The 23,371-nt window shown below is 41.1% G+C and overlaps 1 protein-coding gene across 6 annotated transcripts in view; it reads left to right on the top strand.

The window, feature by feature from the left end:
- Positions 1 to 23,371, top strand: part of REPS2 (RALBP1 associated Eps domain containing 2) — a 258,360-nt gene that overhangs the window by 147,351 nt on the left and 87,638 nt on the right. For 2 of the 6 annotated variants that reach the window (XM_062183458.1, XM_062183457.1), the window contains exons 10-13: positions 5,146 to 5,215; positions 7,335 to 7,388; positions 12,571 to 12,616; positions 15,618 to 15,754. In XM_062183458.1, the coding sequence (XP_062039442.1) occupies positions 5,146 to 5,215; positions 7,335 to 7,388; positions 12,571 to 12,616; positions 15,618 to 15,754 (307 nt within the window). The remainder of the gene's footprint in view (positions 1 to 5,145; positions 5,216 to 7,334; positions 7,389 to 12,570; positions 12,617 to 15,617; positions 15,755 to 23,371) is intronic. The other 4 variants (XM_062183462.1, XM_062183460.1, XM_062183461.1 and 1 more) reach the window with 2 other exon arrangements.

Raw genomic sequence — 23,371 nt, 5'->3', positions numbered from 1 at the left:
ACCTGGTGTGCCGGCGCTGCAAGGCGGAGGATTAGCCTAGTGAGCCGCGGCACCGGCCAAGGAAAGGTTCTAACTTAATTCTTTTTATGTGAATATTTAGTTCTCCCAACACTACTTGTTGAAAAATGCACATATCTGGCCGGCGCCGTGGCTTAACAGGCTAATCCTCCACCTTGTGGCACCGGCACACCGGGTTCTAGTCCCGGTCGGGGCGCTGGATTCTATCCCGGTTGCCCCTCTTCCAGGCCAGCTCTCTGCTATGGCCTGGGAAGGCAGTGGAGGATGGCCCAAGTCCTTGGGCCCTGCACCCGCATGGGAGACCAGGAGAAGTACCTGGCTCCTGGCTTCGGATCAGTGTGATGAGCCGGCCGTAGCAGCCATTGTAGGGTGAACCAACGGCAAAAAGGAAGACCTTTCTCTCTCTCTCTCTCTCTCTCTCTCTCTCTCTCTCTCACTATTCACTCTGCCTGTCAAAAAAACAAACAAAAAAAAAAAACAAAGAAAAAAAGAAAAATACACATATCCCCCATTGAATTTTCTTGCCCCCTTATTGAAAATCAATTGATTATAAATGTAAGGGGTTATTTCTAAATTCTCAGTTCTTTCATTGATCTATATGTTATGATTATGCCAGTACCACACTGTCTTTAATTACTGTAATTTTGTGGTACCTTTTGAAATTGGAAGTATAAATTACTTAACTTTGCTCTTCTTTTTCAAGAATGTTTTAGTTATTCTGGCTCCCTTGAAGTTTCATATGAAGTTTAGGACAAGGTTATCAAATTATACCAAAAAATTGAGAATAATTACAATGAATATGTTGATCAATTTAGAGAATATTGCCAATCCTAATGGTATTAAATCTGTTGATTCATAAACATGCAATGTCTTTCCACTTACATAGATTTTTAATTTGTTTCAGCAAATGTTTTGGATATATGAATCTACATTGTTTATTACTAAATCATTTTTTTTCTCCAAAGGGGTCTGGTTTATAATCTAGGTGTGAGAATGCAATGAAATACACTAAGATACATTGTCTATTACATTGGAGATAGCAGACTCTGAATAGGACATTTTATCTGGAGGCTTCATTATGGTGCCAAGAATGATCTGACTGAGGATTGTTAAATCCTAGGTCCAGTTACCACCAACTAGTGCTATAACTTTGTTTTTTGGAGCAGTGTAAAAATAGCAACATTGTTATTTTCTCTGGGATCATTTGGATTTTGAGTGCTAAACCAACTAACATTTTGGAGCATCAGACAGTTCCAGGAATTTGCTCTCCTTCCTTTGAGTTTTTAAATTTATCTTTATTTGGTTTCTGAATGTGTTCAAAATATAAAGAATTTCAAAAGGCATTTGGTGTCAAGTCCTTTTCCCATTCCTTTCTCCCATACAAAGTCATCTTTCAATTATTGTTATTTTTAAGATTTATTTTCTTTTATTTGAAAGAGTTAAAGAGAAAGAGAGAACAACAGTTATCTTCCATCCACTGGTTCACTCTCTGGATGACCACAATAGCCAGAGCTTGGCCAAGCCAAAGCCCTGGATCCAGGAGCTTCGTCCATCTCTCCCACATGGATGGCGAGGACCCAAACACTTAGACCATCCTCTGCTGCCTTTCCCAGACCATTAGCAGAGAGCTAGATAGGAATAGAGCACTGAGACTCTAACCAGTGCCCATATGGGATGCTAGTGTCTCAGGTGACATCTTTACTTCATATACCAAAATGCCAGTCCCCACCTTTCAATTCTTATGTATCTTTCCAGAGTTTGTATTTATAAATAAAGCAAATATGAACCTATATTATTCTTTAAATTTATCAGAGGCATTAGAATGCATATTTATTTTTTATTAAAATTTTAATTAAGGTATACAAATATCATGTTTTTCTTATATACAGATTCAGGAGCATAGTGATACATTCCACCATAACCTCCCTCCCACCCATGCACCCACCCTTCTTCCTTCTCCATCTCCTATTCCCACTCTTAATTTTTACAAAGATCTGTTTTCAGTTTACTTTATACTCATAAGGTTAACCCCACACTAAGTAAAAAGAGTTCAACAAATAGTATGAAGGAAAAAAAAAACTGTTCCTTAATTGTGGAGACAAGGGCTGTAAATGATCATTGAATCTCAAAATGTCCATTTCACTTCAATACATTACATTTTAGGTACTCTATTAGTTACCCCCAGATCAAGGAAAACGTATGGTATTTGTCTTTTGGGGACTGGCTTATTTTATTAAGTATAATGGCTTCCAGTTGTATCCATTTTGTTGCAAACGACAGGATTTCTTTTTTTTTTTTAACCACTGAGTAGTATTCTTTTTTTTTTTTTTTGACAGGCAGAGTGGACAGTGAGAGAGAGAGACAGAGAGAAAGGTCTTCCTTTGCCGTTGGTTCACCCTCCAATGGCTGCCGCGGTTGGTGCGCTGCGGCCGGCGCACTGCGCTGATCCAATGGCAGGAGCCAGGTGCCTATCCTGGTCTCCCATGGGGTGCAGGGCCCAAGCACTTGGGTCATCCTCCACTGCACTCCCTGGCCACAGCAGAGAGCTGGCCTGGAAGAGGGGCAACTGGGACAGAATCCGGTGCCCCGACTGGGACTAGAACCTGGTGTGCCAGCGCCGCAAGGCGGAGGATTAGCCTGTTAAGCCATGGTGCCTGCTTACTGAGTAGTATTCTACAGTGTATATGTACCATAATTTCTTTATCTGGTCATCCATTGGTGGACATCTGGGTTGATTCCATATCTTAGCTATTGTGTATTGAGCTGCAATAAACATTGGGTTACAGATCACTCTTTCATATGCTGATTTCTTTTCATTTGGATAAATTCCCAGGAGTGATATGGCTGGGTCATATGGTGTATATTCAGATTTCTGAGGTATCTCCATATTATCTTCCACAGTGGCTGCACCAGTTTGCATTCCCACCAACAGTGGTATAGGATACCTTTCCCTCCACAGCCTAGCCAGCATTGGTTGTTTGTTGACTTCTGTATGAGAGCCATTCTTTTTTTTTATATAAAACTTTTATTTAATAAGTTTGAAAGTACAACTTTTAGGTTATAGCGGTTCTTCCCCCCATAATCACCCTCCCACCCGCAAACCATCCCATCTCCTACTCTCTCTCTCTTCCCATTCTTTGTTAAGATTGATTTTTAATTATTGTTATATACAGAAGATCAACTATATACTAAGTAAAGATTTCAAAAGTTTGCACCCAACAGATACACAAAGTATAAAGTACTGTTTGAAGACTAGTTTTACTGTTAATTCTCATGGTACAACACATTAAAGACAGAGGTTCTACATGGGGAGCAAGTGCACAGTGACTCCTGTTGCTGATTTAACAATTGACACTCTTATTTATGATGTCAGTAATCACCCGAGATTCTTGTCATCAGCTGCCAGGGCTATGGAAACCTCTTGAGTCCACAAACTCCAACCTTATTTAGACAAGGCCATAATCAAAGTGGAAGTTCTCTCCTCCCTTCAGAGAAAGATACCTCCTTCTTTGATGGTCCGTTCTTTCCGCTGGGATCTCACTCACAGAGATCTTTCATTTAGGTCATTTTTTGCCACGGTGTCTATGAAAGCCATTCTAACTGGGGTGACGTGAAACCTCATGTGGGTTTTATTTGCATTTACCTAATGGATAGTGATCTTGAGCATTTTTTCATGTGTCTGTTGGCCATTTGAATTTCCTTTCTTGAAAAATGCCTGTTCAGGGCCGGCGCCGTGGCTCAACAGGCTAATCCTCCGCCTTGCGGCGCCGGCACACCGGGTTCTAGTCCCGGTCGGGGCACCGATCCTGTCCCGGTTGCCCTTTTCCAGGCCAGCTCTCTGCTGTGGCCAGGGAGTGCAGTGGAGGATGGCCCAAGTGCTTGGGCCCTGCACCCCATGGGAGACCAGGAGAAGCACCTGGCTCCTGCCATCGGAACAGCGCGGTGCGCAGGCCACAGCGCGCTACCGCGGCGGCCATTGGAGGGTGAACCAACGGCAAAAGGAAGACCTTTCTGTCTGTCTCTCTCTCACTGTCCACTCTGCCTGTCAAAAAAAAAAAAAAAAAAAACAACAAAAACGAAAAATGCCTGTTCAATCCTTTGCCCATTTCTTCACTGGGTTGTTTGTTTTGTTGTTGTTGATTTTTTTGTGCTCTTTGAAGATTCTGGATATTAATCCTTTATCAGTTGCATAGTTTGAAAATATTTTCTCCCATTCTGTCAGCTGTATCTTCACTTTTCTGAGTATTTTTTTTTTGCAGTACAGAAGCTTCTTAGCTTGAAGTAATCTCATTTGTCAATTTTGGTTTGATAGAATACATATTTTTATAGATTTATTGTGGTATAATTGACAGAATTGTATATATTTACAATATTTTGAGATATATACATTGTGGAATGGTTATCGCAATCACATATAACCTTATATAGTTATATGGTTTTTCTTTATTGGTGGTAAGAACACTTAAAATCCACTTTTGTTTTTTAAAACAATTTTTGAAGTATACTATTCATTAATATTAACCATAACAAGAATACATGTATTTTAGAATTTATAAGAAATCAATTTATGAGAAGTAGACATGAAATAATTTTAGATAAATTCATACTTGATCTATTTGGGTGTTTACCTAGTTATTATAAGTGAGGACTTCCACATTTGTAAGATAGGAGAAATGCTGATCCACAAGAAGCCTATTTTAATCAGGATTTCATACCCTCTGCATGACAGATCCTGGGAAACAATCACATTATAGAGCCACTTGTCAGAAATTCTGTCTTATTGTAAGAAAGCACCTAAAGGACAAGTTTGTCCTTAGCTGGAAGGATAAATGCTATGGAAATCTCTGACTGAATCTCAATTAAGATTCAGATTTAATGTATTTTCTCTATATATGACTTGATGGGCATCACCATTTTCTCCTCTGTGTATGTAACAATTTCAATACATATTGATTTATATCTCGTTACCTACTTAAAAAATAAAATAATGTTAAATGTTAACTGTTAGGATTTAACAAAGACAGAAATGTTTGCAAGAAATAGAGCTTTTCAAACATTTTTATCTTATATGCATGTCACTTAATTTCCATTCCAACCTGTATAATTCATTTACTCTTCTTTTCCAAGAAGACGTCTGTGAAAGACACAGCTGACTTTCCTGTCCCTACCCAAGATGTGACCAGTGATGACAAACAAGGTATGAAAGGAATGAATGTATTCCTTTAAGAACATTGTTCCTCTGCTTTCTTATCCACTTGTCTTGGAATGACAGCTTCCAGAGCATGTGAGGACAGTTTTCCATGTGTTTGGCCAGATTATGTAGTTCATATTGTTGTCATAAAAGTATAATTCCTAAGCTGGTACCAAGAACTTGAGTGTCCAGAGCCTTTCAGCTCATTGGCCCCTTAGTCACTGCTGACACTCAGGCCTTTCTGATACCTTTTTTTTTTAAAAGAGATTTATTTATTTAATAGAGAGGCAGAGTTACAGATGGACAGATGGAGAGAGGGAGAGATACAGAGAGAGGTCTTCCATTTACATTCCCCAAATGGCCACAATGGCTGGAGCTGGGCTGATCTGAAGCCAGGAGGAGCCAGGAACTTCTTCTGGGTCTCCCATGTAGGTGCAGGGGCCCAAGCACTTAGGCCATCTTTCATTGCTTTCCTAGGCCAGTAGTAGGGAGCTGGATCGGAAGTGGAACAGCCCGGACTAGCATCCATATGGGATGCTGGCACTGCAACTGAGGCTTAACCTATTATACCATGGTGCCAGCCCCACTCTGATACCTTTTATTGGAATCTAGTCATACAAATTAGCAAATGACTACAGGCTGAAATAATTGAGAACTTATCATCTTGTATTGGCAAATGTGATCCCAGAACATCAGTGTACATTTTTCTTTTCTTTTTTTATTTTTTTTTATTTGACAGATAGAATTAGACAGTGAGAGAGAGAGACAGAGAGAAAGGTCTTCCTTCCGTGGGTTCACCCTCCAAATGGCTGCCACGGCTGGAGCTATGTCGATAGGAAGCCAGGATCCAGGTGCTTCCTCCTGGTCTCCCACGTGGGGCCCAAGCACTTAGGCCATCCTCCACTGCCTTCCCGGGCCACAGCAGAGAGCTGCACTAGAAGAGGAACAACCGGGACTAGAACCCGGTGCCCATATGGGATGCTGGTGCCGCAGGTGGAGGATTCACCAAGTCAGCCATGGCACCGGCCCCAGTGTACATTTCTATACAGGTCTAATCCACAAAGAAATTCTCTTGTGGAAAGAGCTTCTTGGATTTGTCTGTTTCTCAGTGACTTTGTGGGTGTGCAAATATGACATGGAGCCAGCTATAATATGTTTATTTTACTGTGCAGCTGACAAGCAGTGCAGCACAGCCAATATCTAGAACTGCCAATATCTAGAAGTGTAAGAGGGGTACTCTGCCCCCATCCAATATACTTTGGTAAGGCTTTGTCTTCTACTAGGTATGTCCTTGTGCACTGTCTTATTCAGTCCTCAAAAAATGAATGGAGAGTGGTATGTTTTATCACTCAGCATTTAAAGCTGAATAAACTGAAGTTCAGTCAGTGTGCATCATTTGCTTAGTTAGAAAAATAACTAGGAGAAGAACCAATATTTTCTAAGTCTCAAGCCAGTATTTACCTGTTATCTGATATTGATTTACTACCTGTGAGAGAGAGAGGCTTATCTGAAGGGACTAAAAGTCGGTGAAGCTATTTCAGGCTTTATTGTTGAGACCTGCCGTTGATTCAGCTTTGTATGGGGATTAAATATGAAGAGTAAGTTTTCCATTAAGAAAGAATAATCACATGCTCTTTATTTAAATACTAGCTTAGGAGAGGCAAGTGGAACTGGACATTATCTGCAATGGCATTTATCCTGATCACTCTCCTCACTGGTAGATCTTAGTCTTGGCTGCACAGTGGAATAGTTGTGCCAGTTCTAAATATGTTGAAGCCTATGAGAGTTGCATAACATTGATCTGAGTGTCAGGAATGAAAGAGGAGGAAATTCCACATACTTCCTGGTAATACTCTTCTTGGCAAATAGAGGCACTCTCTCTAGAAAGTTAAAAAATAGTCCTTCATCTTTAAAGCTGTCTTTAGGAGAAGCTATTTCTGTGCTTTGGGAAGTCTGTATTGCTTTAGTAAATGCTATAGCAGCTTCTAGAGGTTTGTAAGACCTGTTTTTATGAGTGATATAAGTAAGGGAATCTTTGTTTTAGTGTAATATACCTCAGAAATGAAATTTTATGGGTTTTCTTTTCTCTTTCTTATTCCCCAAAAATGAAACAAAACATCACTAGCTTTGAAAAGTACTGTCAATGAAGCCTTACCAAAAGATGTTTCTGAGGATCCAGGTAGGAGAAAACCATTTTAATATATTTTCTGTATAATTCTTTCTAATTGAACGAAATGAGAATTTCACAAAATTTTTGAGTTTGTGTTAGTGTGTCTGATTTTCTCTAAATATTTGTCTTGTGTTTTGTTATAAGGGAACCTTTTGGCTTTTGATCATTTCCCTCTTTTTGGATATGAGAAGAGGGAGATTTCTTTTTCAGTTCTGAGCTTGAGTATTACCAAAAGGATCACTGAGTTTGAATTTAGGGTCTTGTAACTAAGTGTAACATTGAGAAGGCTTGGAGCTGAGATGATTTCAATAAGATATGATGGTTTCTTTGTCGAGTAAGATCAACTGGAGGCTTAGAGTTGTGTCCCATTTCCAAAGCAAAAATCTCAAATACGTTTGCTGTATTTTGCTCCCAGGAAGGCAAGTATATGTGCTTGTACATGGAGTGAATTCCTAGGAGAAAAATAAAAGTTGTGTTTGTCCAGTTTCTGGGAATGTTAGAACTGTATCTGTGGAACAGTGGAGAATGTCTAGGTCTGTGTCCTCAGTGCTTTCTTAATGGAGACATTGTTGAACCAAGATAAACCTAGTTCAAAACAGAGTAGCCATGGAAGGCCTTACTATTTGGAGCTCTGATTATGAGGACATGAAGAAGTTGCTGATTTGTCTTTTACTATTATCTCTTTTGCATATTTCATAAGTAAATCATGTTTGTTGTGATTAGCTATCATTTATAAAAAAGATGCATCAATATGACATTGAGGCTTATTTTATGAGACAATATTTCTCAGACACCAAAGTCACTCAGGGTTTAAAAAGAGAGGGATTGGGAGAGGGCTTGTGGGAAGGAGAAGGATTGGGAATGGGAGAAAGACAGGGAGAGGGAGGGAGGGAGAGAGGGAACGAGATACAAAGGGAGAATATGAATGGGATTATATGATTAATTTCATGGATGGGGCCTAATAATTTGTATTTTTAGGCAAGTGATTCTTGTACACAGCCTATTTCATGAACTATTGACTTTAGAAGATGCTACATAATGGAAATTAAGGCTATAGATTCATTACTCCAAAAGTTGTGGAAAGTCTCAATCTAATTTGACTTTTCAAAGTGATTAGGATTCATTCATCATAGAGGAAATGTTCTGTGTAAGGAAAACTCTTGAGGTCAGTTTTTTCCAACTTGGATGTCTTGAGATAAAGTAGATGGATTTCAGTTGTTGACACTTCATGTCATGATAATTAGTACAAGCTATTTAAATTTGGAGTGTTCAATTGGTGGTTTTCCAATAGCCTTTGAGGATCCCAACTCTTAATATTTTTTGATGATATCAAGTGTTCTCTGGGGCCTGAGCTTTGGATCTCATCTTTTTTAAAGATTTATTTTATTTATTTGAAAGACAGAGAGAGGTAGAGATGGAGAGAGAGGTCTTCCATCTGCTGGTTCACTCCCCAGATGGCTGCAATGACTGGAGCTACGCAAATCCAAAGCCAGGAGCCAGGATCTTCTTCCAGATCTCCTATGTGGGTACAGGAGCCCAGGGATTTGGGTCATCTTCTACTGCTTTGCTAGGCCATAGCAGAGAGCTGGATCGGAAGAGGAGAAGCCGGGACTAGAACTGGCACCCATATGGGATGCTGGTGCTTCAGGCCAGGGCTTTAACCTACTGTGCCACAGCACCGTCCCCAAGGATCTCATTTTTTAAATGTCTTTATTGAATAGGACATGGCATCACCAAACAAAATATAACAGGTGTGCCGCAGTGTGTAAAGTATATCTGAATTGTTCTCACATTGTTTCTGGAGCATGTTATATGTTTTCTAATTCATTCTTCCTACTGCTGCCCCTTTCTTGATGTGAGGGAATACCTAATTTCAACCATACAAATATTCAATACCCTTTCCTGGGAAATGTTTGGATTCCTTACGTGACACACTGGAGTTTTAAGGTGGTGATGTATAATTCTGGATGTCTGTTCATGCCACATGGACAGTTAATATAAATTCAATTGCTGCCTTTTCGAATTATTCTTTAGGCTTGGTCTTCAATCCTGTTCGCATTTTCTGGAAAGATGACATTCCTGGAGCATTCTAGGAAGTTGTCATTATTCTTCCCTCTCTCCAGCTAACTTCTGCCTGAATTCACCACATAGCGTGCCCTTGTGATTTTGGCATATATTCAGATCCAACCACAGCTGAGTGTGACTTTCAGGGGCTTGGAGACTGCAGAAGAGTTAACTATAATAGTATTGTCCGCTGCCTGGGATCTACTTTTATAAGCAGAAGAAGTAGCATCTCTCTCTTCAGCTCTTCCACATTTGGTGGTAGTGATGATGATGATGATGATGAAGTGGTGGGTGATAGATGAGGTGGTACTGTGTTACCAGGGAATGGGGACACTCCTTGTTAAATATTTTTCCAAAAGACCTTAGCCTTTTAATTGTTGAAGGTGTATTCTTTAGTGGAATCTAAGAGATTTCTTAATCAGTATGCCATCCCAACCTATGCAACAGAGCACATTGTGTAATAGGGATCTCTATCTTGATGTTTCTGGGGTGTGCTGAGGATATTCTAGGTCAGTTTGTTTTTGCAATGTAGTGTTTGGACAACTATTGTGGTTCTAGTGGCTGCTCCATTGCCAGCTGTCACCCTGTGGTCTTACTGGGGTAGAGCAATTCTTTCCTTCTATTACCTGCTCCCACCAGTATTTTCTTTGCTGTCCTAGAAGGAACTAAATTTAGAAACAAGAATTCTAAGCTTGAAAAATTTTGAGCCTTTATTTGTATATGCATTCTGTGCTAGTAATATTTTGCAGTGCTAAAATCAGTTGAGTTTTCAAAGTACCTTCACCTTCTTATCTGTCCCTGTGAGAAAGGGGCAGCATTTTGATTCTCTTTCTGCAGATGAGGAAACAGGTTCAGGGAGGTAAAGCATCATGGCCAGGAGGAGCATTTAGACCTCAGGACTCCTGACCTGGTCTCTGGTCATGACTCTCCATTCCTCATCCACACCATTACCCCATCTGTCTATCTCTCACCAGCACAGCTCACCCACCCTTCCACACCCATCCATACAGCAGCAAAAATGGCAAAGATAATGTCAGTTGACAAAGGAATTAACGGTCACCATGGTCTGCTTTGGGGAACAATATTTTAACATAGTCGGGACCTCTCCTGCCTATGTGTTTCTTGAAAGCAGTGTGTCCCAAAGGAGAAGAAGGACATAGAGTCAGCAGCAGGCAGCCTGTTCAGAGGCCAGCTCTCCGGTGAGTTTAGCCAGCTAACTCCTTGGCTAGCAGAGAGGCCCCACAAAGGCTTCCTTTCTTTGTTGTGTGGGGTTTGTAGGAGAGACAGAGGGAGGTATTTTTCCTTCTAGATCCAGGTGTAGGGTGTATAATATTGGGTGAGAGGGGACTTAGACTGTAGACTTTTCATGCTTCCCAGGGCTGTGGCAGTGTTCCAGTTGATTGAACTGAATGATACTTAAGTTCTCACAAGTCAAAATGCTTTGGCTGAAGGAAATCCATCTCTTCTGCAACTGACCTTGTCTAAGGGGAATATATTGGTAATTGGCCTTGTGCCTTTTCCTGAGGATTTGCAGCTCTCCTCTCTGCCCTGCTTATCTAACCCAACAACTTTAATGATCATCAGCAATTCAGACTGCTTCACAGCAAGGAGGTTTTTATCTTTGGAGCAATGTAGAAGAGCATGGGGTAGTGCAGAAGACATTTTCTTTTTGGAAGAGTTTGTAAAAGCAGATAAATTTCTCCTTGTTCCTCAGTAGTAGCACTTTTAATATGAATTTTTATGATGAAAAAATTTGCAATGTTTGTAAAACTTTAGCATGGCTCTTGGTTTCTAAAGTTGTTTTCCAAAGAGGATTGAAACCATAAAAAGAGGATTGATGTCCTCTTAATGTTTCTCATTACTGTTCCCAACTTGCAATGTGAAAATTGGCTCCGTAGGTTTTGGTAGTGAGCAACTTAGTTTATGATTTAGATTTGATGAGGAAAAGTCATATGGTTGAAAAAATATTTTACTTGTAAAAAAGGATGTATTTATTTATTTGAAAGGCAGAATTAGAGAGATGAAAAATGGGGGGAGGAGATAGAGATAGAGAGAGAAATCAGTCTTCTACATCTTCCACTCTGGTTCACTCCCTAGATGGCTGCAACAGCCAGGGATGGGCCAGGTTGAAGCTAGGAGCCTGGAACTCCATCTGGATCTCCCACATGGGTGGCAGGGGTCCAAATACTTGGGCCATCCTCTACTGCCTTCCAGGCACATTAGTAGGGAGCTGGATCAGAAGTGGAGCAGCCAGAACTTGAATTGGCACCCGTATGGGATGCTGGTGCTGCAGGTGGTGGCTTAACCCACTATACTGGAATGCCAGCCCCCAGATATTTTACTTTTTAAAATGACTTATTTAGTTGAAAGGCAGAGCAACAGAGAGGGAAACACACGCGCACGCGCACACACACACACATACAATCTTTTATCTGCTGGTTCACTCCCTGAATGGCTACAGTGCCTGGGGCTGGGCCATGCCAAAATCAGGAGCTAGGAACTCCCTCTGGGTCCCCAACGTGCATTCAGGGACTCAGGGACTCAGGCATCCCAGGCGCATTAGCATGGAGCTGAATCAAAAGTGGAACAGCTGGGACTCAAACTGGCACTCCGGCATGGGATGCCAGTGTTTCAAGCAGTGATCCAACCGGCTGTGCCTCAACACTGACCCCAACAAAATGTTTTAATGATTTCATTCTATAGCACTCTTGGACTGACTTGGTAACAGAAAAGTGAAACACAGTATTTTCTATCTTGATAGACCAGGAAACCCTCAAGTGTGAACCCTAAAAGGACAACCTTTCCAAAGGGTTGTCTTCTTATACTGGAATGTCTCCATTAATCAACTTAGATTTGAGAATGGCTTCTCAGATAGTGTTCTGACAAAAGGAAAAATTTGTTGGTTTTTTTTCTTTTCTTTCTTCTTCCTTTTTAAAAAATTATGCCTTTAGCTTTAGAAATGAAATTAGGAAATTGTGAAAATGTGGAAGCCGGCAAATTTTCCACATGGACATTTGTACTTCGCATTTACCTGTTGATGTGTTCTGTACTAGCCCAGGTGCAGCATATAAACCTGTTAAACTGCAGACATGAAACCCAAGCAAACAACAAATAATCTTTGTTTCAGCAACTCCTAAGGATTCCAACAGTCTCAAAGCAAGACCAAGATCCAGGTAGTGTTTATTTAATTTCTGCTTCAATACCCTTTGTGCCTTATTCCTGCCTAGAAATAAACACCCTAAACCAAAACCCAACCCACCATCTCCTTTCCCTTGTGATTCGAAGTTTAGGATGTGGGTCATTGTACTCGTTGTGCATGGGTTGTTTGGAATCTGCAGTGATGCTGGCCAGCCTCTGTGGCCATTAGTACCAGACAATGGCAGCCCATTCTCTGTGGCTCCCTGCAGGAAGGGGATTGTGTGAGATGGCCTGGGGGAAAGTGGCTTGGAAAGAGGGAAATAGAGTTCAAATGTAACTAACATTGAAATCTTCTGTCAGGATATTAACATCAGAAAGTAACAGGTCTGGGGAATAAAATCTAGAGTAGGGAAAGAAAATGCTTATGATGACATCAAGGAGGCTTGACGCTTCCGGTAAGTAGTACTTATCATGAGTTTGGGCCTGTCTTAATACCTCTTCTCATCTTTACACTTTTTAAGTAGTCAGAGGCTGGTGGAAGAGGGGGAGCCAATAAGGCAGAGGTGTAGTTGATGCCAGACTCAGAAGACAGGGTTCGAGGAGAAATACAGAGACACTGATAGGGTTCAGCCATCAAGGAGGGTAAGCCGTGCTGCGCCAGGCTGAAGTCAGGAGCCCAGACTTCCATCTGGGTCTCCTACATGATTGGCAGGGGCCCAAGCACTTGAACCATCATCTGCTGCCTCCCAAACTCCATTCTCAGGAAGCTGGATTGTATGTGCTATAGCTGGGACTTGAACCAGCACTCTGATATGGGACGTGTGTGTCCCAAGCAGCAACTTAGCCTGCTGTGCCACAGTGGCCACCACTATTCTTTCTTTCTTAAGTAAAAGATGCCACTAAAACTGTATGTAGCATAAAAAGTTCTTTTCATTTTTGTCTCTAATTTCTTCTTTAAGAGTGCCCATTGAAAAACATTGTCCTTTCATATCAATTCCCTTTGATTCTAATTGAAAGTATTAGAACATTCCTCTCTGCTAGTTCCTGTCTGCCTGGGCCCTATCTGTTTAGCCAGTTTTGTTACAGAGACCACCCACCCTGGAGCACGTCACATGCCATTATGATGGCTTTATTAAAGACTGCAACCTTACAAGGCAGGCAATACCTGTGACTACCACAAAAAACCTGGAGATACTTATTTAGGAAAATAAAAGCTCACTTTGTCAGAAATAGCTCAGTGAAGAGCAGAAGAGGCTTAATAGTAATTGATAGATTCCAATTTCCTGAGTGCTACTCTTTTTTTTTATTTGACAGGTAGAATTATAGACAGTGAGAGAGAGAGAGAGACAGAGAGAAAGGTCTTCCTTCCGTTGGTTAACCCCCCAAATGGCCGCTACGGCCGGCAAGCTACGTCGATCCGAAGCCAGGAGCCAGGTGCTTCTTCCTGGTCTCCCATGTGGGTGCAGGGGCCCAAGCACTTGGGCCATCCTCCACTGCCCTCCCGGGCCACAGCAGAGAGCTGGACTAGAAGAGGAGCAACCGGGACTAGAATCTGGCACCCCTATGGGATGCTGGCACCGCAGGCAGAGGATTAACCAAGTGAGCCATGGTGTCGGCCCCTGAGTGCTACTCTAATAGTTAAATATGAAAACAGTTTTCTGAGGTTAATATGTCTCCAGGACATATCTCTGACTCAGAAGTCATTTTCTGCTTTAATGTGAAGTTAACTCAAAAGCTAAATAGAACAGGCACACACATCCTATTTATGGTCATCATATTGGGAACTGGTCCTTGAATCTATCCTTAATCAATAGACTAATGTACAGAGATGAATTAATTTAGAAAATAAGTTGGTCTCTAATAAATAATCCAGGTGCTACCACCAAACAGTTTCTTCCCTGGTTTATAGGCAGTATGGAAACACTTTAAAAATGCAATTTAGAAACAAGCTAGAATTTGAATTGTATCTATGTAGCTAGTTATGTGGCCTTTGACATATTAATTCCTTTTTTTTTCTTTTTTTTAGCAATGGTTTTATTTTTTTTAATTTTTAGGATTTTAAAAATATATTTAATTTTAGTTTTAACAATCCAATAATAGTTCTTAGATACAATTCTTAAAATAGAATTATTTTCCCTTCCTCCTTCCCTCCCTTTCCCCTCTCTCCATGCCTTCCTTCGTTTCTCTCTCTCTCTCTCTCTCTCTCTGTTTTTGCAATAACTTGTATTTAATTTACATTACAGTCAAGGGCTTAATTCTCCACCAAATAAACAGTTCAACAGTTAAAAAGCAGAAGATCCTAGTTTAGTGGTAATATAGGCAAGGAGTATAATTAACAGTCAAATGGAAAGATTACCATTTCACCCATAGTTCCTTTTTCTTAAATGTCATTATTAGAGTTGCAGTCTCAGAAGTTGCCTAGTTAGCTGTGCTGTGTTACAGGTTGAAGAAAAATTTTTAAGTGAGGCTTTGGCTTTGGAAATTTCCTCAAACCTGTGTTTCTCAGGGTAAGACAAGCTGGACCCTTCAACCTGGTTGATGTGTGTTTTCCTTTCCTAGATTTCATCTGTGGCATATTCCCTTGAATATGTAGTTCTTAGCCTCAGCTTATCTGTCCCAATTCTGTATGTGCCTGTCATCATATTTGCAAGTAAACAGGAGAATAGTTCTGTTATCACTTAATACCATGAATCCCTTCTGTTAAAACATGGAAGTACCTAAGCTGAAGGGCTTACATGTTATTCTTATTAACAATAGTAATAGAAACGATTTCAGTTTACATGAAGCTTTTGGGGTGGAGGATACATTTAGGTCTAAGGGATATTAAGTGCAAAGAGGTTAAAAAGCACCAACGCATGGTTACATTTGGACAATTATTGTGCATAGTGGCATCTCGGGAATAGTAGAATTTCTAGTAGAATTTATAGCTCATCAGTCCTTTGCAGTTACTTTGACTTTGGGGTTTTTCCTTTCGACTCAATTTCAGCGAGTAAAGCTTTGCTATTTCCCTTCTGACCTTCCCTTATTTTGCTGCAGATCTTACTCTAGCACTTCCATAGAAGAGGCCATGAAAAGGGGCGAGGACCCTCCCACCCCGCCACCGCGGCCACAGAAAACTCATTCCAGAGCTTCCTCCTTGGATCTGAATAAAGTCTTCCAACCCAGTGTGCCAGGTGAAGTGCCCCTTTGCCCTTTTAGCCCTTCCCCTTCCCATTGGAGCCAGTGGGTGTATGTCTGCCGCAGAGGCCTTTGTGAGCCCAAAGAGCAGACCTGGCCATTCCCCATCCTGTGAATGTCCTCACATTGCTGTGGCATTCTTGGGTGGGAAAACAATTCTAGACAAATAAATAGCACGTGTGTCTGGAGTCTTGCCCATACTCACTGTGGATCAATGATTATGAAATTTTCTACCAAGACGATAACATTGCTTCAACTCCACGTAACTACTGAGTGTGCAGCTCAGGTCTTGTTCTCTGCATCATGGTGATGTGTAAACAAGACCACTGTCTGTCAGTTCCTCAGATGCTTATACAGTTCTTCTATGATAGATCTTGGTGATCAGCGTTTGGCCAGAGCCTTCTCCTGCAGTTTATCCTTGTGGAGAAGATCCTGTGTCCTGTTAGGGTTCAATGCTAGGGCTGGGGGGGGGGGTCTGTAAAGCTGACTGACAGGTGCTGTCTAGGGCAAAGGCCCCCTCTCCTGAGCTGCTCTGGGGCTTCTGGGAAAGGGAGTTCTTTGAGTTACCAGCTGTGCAGCTGGGCTGGAGGTGGGAGAGGCCGAAGGAGTCTTTCTGCTTCCTTGGTTTCCTGAGAAGCAGGAGATCCCCTACTAGAGAACCCGAGGAACAGAAGCTGACAGAGGTGCTGTTGCTTCAGTGCAGGGGAGAGACACAGTGTTGTCCCAAGTGTTATTTTGGGACCAGCATGGATTTCCACTGACTCTTGTGGGCAAACTATAACTAACAGTAATTTCCTGGAACATTTTCTGTATCTATGTGCATTTTAAATCAAGCCAGCCTCAGATGCTAATGATTTGCAGATTACTATCTTTTATACTAAAGCAAGAAAAAAAACTCTCCTTTGCTCACACATTAGCATGACCTCTGTGTCTGGGCAGAGCTCAGCATGTTTTATTTGTTCTAATAAAGTACTCCCCTGATAGTAAAGTTATAGATTGTTTTTTAATATACTAGAATCTTGAACTCTCTATGAAATTGATTCTCTGCCATGAGTTCATCAGACAAAAATTTGCCTTAAATTTCCCCCCATACTTTCATCCCCATTCTGGCACAATTTCACAGGAACTGGTATTTAGGGTGGGAGTCGCCACATGTGATGACACTATAAAAATTTCACATGGCTGGTGGATTATGACCTAGAATATTTTTCTATGGGTGCAAGAATATTAAAACAATCTGGGAAACTATTTCAATGTTTTTCCCAAGCAAGGAGGGAGGGTGAAAGTTTGTAGGTGTGTCTTAGGCTGTGTGACCGAGCATGGAAATGACAGTTGTATTTTAGAATGGACCTGTTGTGGCACTTACCACATTGCATCCAATAGTGAAAGAGGCAACACTGGATTTGGAGCTCAACTCAGCTGCTTATTAACTGATTTTCTGCAAGTGGGTTAATCTTTTGGTATGTCAGATTCCTAATCTGTGAAATAGGGCCAATACTCCATAGAGTGGAAAGGTTTTGGTGAGCTAAACATAGTCTGAATGTCAATATGTTTGGCCCTGAGACCTTAATAGGCCCATATTCTCATGGCTTGCAAGTTCCAGAGATTTCATGTCACCAGCGGCCACCCTTGACCAGTGAGGACGAAACTCCCTGACTCCCCCCCCCTCTTTTTTAAGATTTATTTTATTTATTTGAAAGAGTTACAGAGAGAGGTAGAGCCAGAGAGAGAGAGAGAGAGAGAGAGAGAGAGAGAGAGAGAGGTCTTTCGTCCACTGGTTTACTCCCCAGATGGCCACAGTGGCTGGAGTTGCACTGATCTGAAGCCAGGAGCTTCCTGCAGGTCTCCCACATGAGTGTAGAGACCCAAGGACCTGAGCCATCCTCCACTGCTTTCCCAGGCCATAGCAGAGAGCTGGATAGGAAGTGGAGCAGCCAGGACTCAAACTGGTGCCCATATGGGATGCCAGCACTGCAAGGTGGAGCTTTAACCCGCTGCGCCACAGCGCCGGCCCCCCTCCCTGACTCCCTTTTATGCACAGTTCCTCAGAAGACTCAGAGAGGGACCAAATCCCAGTTACTTGTCATAGTACCCCATTAACTTAATGTACCTTTTCTTGGCGTTCATCCTTCCTGTCTTATCTCACTCCTCCATCCCCCCAAAAAATACCTGTTCTCCAGTCCCTGTCCCAGAGGCTTCTTTAGGGAGAACCTGAGTTAAAACAGCTTCCTTTGATGCCACCAATGTTAATATGACTTCAAGTTGTAAAGCATTTTGGTTTGACAGATGCCCTGGTGAGAACTCTTATGGTAGTTCCAGATAAATCCAATTCTTGGGCAAAGAGCTGTTAGGTGGGTGACATCTGTCTTTGTGGCCAAATTGCATTGTCTTTTCAGTAAAGATTTACACAAATGGAATTTTAACAGGCAGTTTAAATTTAGCACATGAATGCTAGTATGGTTCTGCAGTATGGAAAGCAGGTGGTATCATTGCATCTACTTTGTTCCCATATTGGTTAATTCTTGCAGGAAAGTCCAAGAGCCTGAATTTTGTAGAGTTTTAGTGTGCTGCATATTGCCAGGAACTAATTATTAAAATTCCGGGCTGGCGCCGTGGCTTAACAGGCTAATCCTCCGCCTTGCGGTGCCGGCACACTGGGTTCTAGTCCCGGTCGGGGTGCTGGATTCTATCCCGGTTGCCCCTCTTCCAGGCCAGCTCTCTGCTATGGCCCGGGAAGGCAGTGGAGGATGGCCCAAGTCCTTGGGCCCTGCACCCGCATGGGAGACCAGGAGAAGCACCTGGCTCCTGGCTTAGGATCAGCGCAATGCGCCAGCCGCAGCGGCCATTGCAGGGTGAACCAACGGCAAAGGAAGACCTTTCTCTCTGTCTCTCTCTCTCTCACTATCCACTCTGTCTGTCAAAAAAAAAATTCTGACAAACTAGAAGCACATAGTCTAACCTAGCAGAAGAGTCCACCCAGTTAGAACTTTGGCAGGCCTCCAGTGAGCTCTTTGCCACATTTGTGTTGTGTATCACTGTATATCAGTGGGGTCACACTGTGCTTGCTTTTCCATATCCTCATATTTCCAGTTAGCTATCTTCCTATTTCCTAATGGAGAAATGTATCATTCTTTTAATTCCTGTATGATTATTATACTGTAATTGACTCTGTACTGATGAGGAGTTCTTTCTCTCTCTCTGCTTCTCTTTTTCTCTTCCCCAGACTTTCCTCTCACTCACTACCCCCTGACCCTACTTGCTCCTTTCTCACTCTTGCAAGCCTCTCTCTCACTCTCCCTGTGTTCCCTTCACACCTCTCCATCTCTTGTGCTCCTTCCTGCTTCCCTGTCTTCCTTTCCTTCTCTGCTTCACTTTTGGTTTCTCCTTCTTCCTTCTCTCTCTCATCCCAACCTCTGGTATGTATGAGCCTTCCTTTGCCAGGCTTCCCTGCAACCCCACTTTACTCTTAGCTTATAAACAAAGCAGGGGTTATTAATGATTTCATATCCTTATCTTTGTTTCCAAATCTAAGTGTTTTCTTGGGCTAAATCCTACACAGAGTTGTGTGATCAAAGACTATGGACATTAAAGTATAGGTATATGTTGCCAAACCATGGTATAGGAAACCTGTTTATTCCATTGCTAATATTGTCTAAGAGTGTTTCCTCACATCCTTGTCAACACTGGTTAATGTTCATCTTTTTAATTGTTACCTGTGTGGTAGACAAAAATTTGTGCTTCTCTGATGCCTAGTGAGGCTAAGCATCTTTTTCCTATCGCCATTGGCCATTAGGATTCATTCTTTTGTGAATGACTTGCTCTGTAAGCTTACCCTTCTTATCTTGGTCCATCTTCCTCCAGTCTCCTCCTCCATTCTCTCCTTCTGCCAACTTTCATCATTTAAGATAACCTCCACGTGGCTATCCTGTTTTTAACAATAGAAGAATAAGGAAAGACAAAGAACAGAAGATACTGTGAGATAAAGCAAGGCATGGACTTGAGTTGTAAAGGAAAGATAAAATGAAATCCATGCTTAGAAAATGGAACTTTACGAAGAAAAACAGAGTGAATGAAGCTAAGTTGCTGATACCGTGTGCCCTAAAATGGAGTGATTGTGTGGAGAAGAAACAGGATAGACAGATGATGCATAGAAGCAAGAGTGAAACAAAGTGAGGAGAAAGATGGAATAGTTGTTAAAAAGAAGGAAGCAATCAACAGAATAAAAGACTGGAACGAAAGGAGAGGGAGTCCATAGATTTTTGGTTTAGTGTTCATGTAGGATCTAAGGGAATTAGATTTAGAAGTGAGTACCATTAATGCCTTTAAATTTATGAAAATAGGTAACATGATATGTGGGGGAAAAACAAAGGGATGTTTTATAATGTAAATCCATAAAAAATGAAAAAAAAAAGACAACTTTGGAAAAAATAGGACAATTGGCTTTAACTTTGATATCTATAGAGTGTGAACATGTGATTTATAGGAGCCTAGACTATTCCAAGGCTTCAAGTGTGGATATCATACCTAAAGCATGTGATTTCATTGAGACAAAGTGACATAATCGGATTACTGTATGTAACAGGGAGATCACATATATAATAGCTGATACAGGTCCTGGAGCCATCCCTTCACAGTACATACAGTTGCTGTGTATGAGAGACAAAAATGTTCAAGAAGTCTTAAGTCAGTGAGAATGCAAGTGTGAAAATCCTAGATAAAGTAGTCAAACCAGAGACTTGGTCAGTGAGATTTAAATTTTATAGCTCTATACTTATAGCCATGAAACATCTTTTATTATTGAAATTTATTTAAGAAAAATCATACTGTAAATCCAGTCCTTTTCAGAACTCACCCTCCGTTTCCTCATTGAAATAGTTTTTTTCATAAGATCCTTTTTTTGCATAAAAAGTTTCTTCTGTTCTACTAGATAGGGTGAGAACTCCCCTCCTTCCACTCTTGACCCTATTGCACCTCTTCCAAAGCCAGGACTAAGATTTGCAAACTGAGGTTTCCATGGTAATGGTAAAAATGCTTAGTTCTGCCTCGGCCACAAGGGCCCTGTTCTAGTCACTGAGTACCCTGGCAGAGTGGGCAAAGACTGTATGGAAGAGAAATAAGCTGTTCTCTTGAAGCTTCAGACCTGAAACTTTCATGACTTCCACTTAAACTAATGGAGGAGACTTCGTCCTAGGTATATATCTAACTTCCAGGTAGCTGGGGTACGTAGTCCCTGGTAGGACAGCCATTCAGTAATGTCTTCTTTTTACTATGAAAGAGGAGAGTAGATGTTGATGGATAGCTTTGTCTACCACACACCATAGAGGCAAATATGTTGACATCCATGTGTTAAAACCATTGTGATTGCTCAAAAAGACACACCCATAGGAAATGTCTGCCAGTCAGGAGCTAATTTTCCATCTCTGCTTTAGACATGGTGATAAACTCATTCCATGGTTGAGATTATGGTTTATCCATACCATGGAATCTTTTGAAGCTGCTAAAATGAATAATGTACATGGACAACATGGAAAACTATCTGAGATAAATTAAATGAAAAAGGTATTGTGTGGAATATGTATATTTCTAAATGGATAGAGAGCTCAGGAAGGATACTTAGGAAACTGGTAATTATGTTTACCTCTGGAGAAAAGAACAACTGGTGACAGACCTACTTTTTTGTTGAATATCTATTTGCATATTTTATTTTTTAAGATTTATTTATTTACTTGAAAGAGTTACACACAGAGAGAGAGAGAGAGAGAGAGAGAGAGAGAGAGAGAAATCAGGAGGTCTTCCATCCGCTGGTTCACTCCCCAATTGACCGCAATGGCTGGAGCTGTGCCCATTTGAAACCAGGAGCCAGGAGCTTCTTCTGGTCTCCCACGCAGGTGCAGAGGCCCAAGCACTTGGGCCATCCTCTGCTGCTTTCCCAGGCCATAGCAGAGAGCTGGATGGGAAGTGGAGCAGCCGGGTCTTGAACCTGCGCCCATATGGGATGCCGGCGCCTCAGGCCAGGGCATTAACCCACTGCGTCACAACGCCGGCCCCTGTTTGCATATTTTAAATTTTGCCTCATTTACAGATATTACCCATTACAAAAATTTTGCTTTCCACTCTAGCTACAATGATGGTACCCTGAGAATACCAGAGCTGTCTTTCCTGGCTGGGTTTACCTGTCTCAAACTTGCCTACCATTCTGTTTCTGGGATATCTTGATGACCATCTGCTACCACCTCCTGAAATGCAGCAGTGAAATGGCAAGCATTCAATAGCGCTCTTTAAGGCTCAGATAGAATCTTCAGGTTAGTTTTCAGTGCCCCCATCCAACATTGAGGAGTAGTTTTGGAGGCCTTTTCAATGCCTCCAGTGTGAGGAGATGTACAGATGAGATGTTATGGGCTTTATCTTGACTTGGAAGCTGAGTGTGTTTATTGGGTGGTATACTGAGATGAGTCTGTATTGAGTTTTCTACAAATTAATATTTCTTTCTGTAAATCAAGAAACAGGTAAACCCTTTTGGGAATAAGAGATGCTCTTAGGACGAAACTAACCCTTCAAGTTCTGTAAAGGATGAATTTGACCATGTAGACAACTCTGGCCTTAAATATTTCCTTATTGTATCATTCCTGTGACAGCTACTTGTTTCCTTTTAAAATATGATAGGATCTAAACATTCAGTAGAGTCATGAGATTCTTACCTTATTAACAAACTTTTGGGTCCACAATGCATTCATGTAAGAGTTCAATTTGGCAATCTGGGCAGTGGTTTTTTTTAACGAATAATTTATTGAGATATAATCCTATTACTATAAAATTCATCCCTTAAAGTGTACAATCCATTGGCTTATGCTATATTCATAGTGTTAAATCTGTGTTATCTAATTTTGGAACACTTTTATCACCCTTAAGGAAATCCCATACCCACTAGCAGTCATTTCTCATTCTCAGCTCCCCCTCCCTCAGTGCTTTGCAATCACTTACTTTGTGTTTCTAAGAATTTGCCTATTCTGGACATTCCATATTAGTGGGATCATACAATATGTAGCCTTTTGTGATTGGCTTCTTTCACATATCATACTGTTTTCCAATTCATCTGTGGTGTAGTAAGCATGTATTAGTACATTATTCCTTTTATGGCAAAAAAAACCCCTCTCATTGTATGGACACACTATATTTTGTTTAACTATCAGTTGATGGATATTTGGGTCAGTTATACATTTTTAGTATTGTCAGTAATACTGCTGTGAACATTGTTGCCCAAGTTTTTATATAAACACATACTTTCTTTTGGTTATGTTCATATACATAGTACTGAGTCTATGTGTGTACATATGGTCACACAACATTGAACATTTTGATGATGCACTGAACTATTTTCCAAAGCAAATGTACCAGTAGCAGCGTGGCTAATGAATAATGGTGTTGAACATCTTTTTATGTGCTTCTTTGCCGTGTTTATGTCATCTAGGAGAAATGCCTATTCAAAATCTCTTCCCAGTTTTTAAATTGGATTATTTATATTAATTTTTTTTACATATTTTGGATACAACTCAGTTTTGAGATACTTGATTTACAAATACTATCCCTCTTCTGTGGGTTGGTCTTTCACTTTT

Source organism: Lepus europaeus, chromosome X, assembly GCF_033115175.1.
Source record: "Lepus europaeus isolate LE1 chromosome X, mLepTim1.pri, whole genome shotgun sequence".
NCBI lineage: Eukaryota > Metazoa > Chordata > Mammalia > Lagomorpha > Leporidae > Lepus > Lepus europaeus.
The sequence above is the reverse complement of the archived record's forward strand: the minus strand, read 5'-3'. Positions and strand labels throughout refer to the sequence as shown.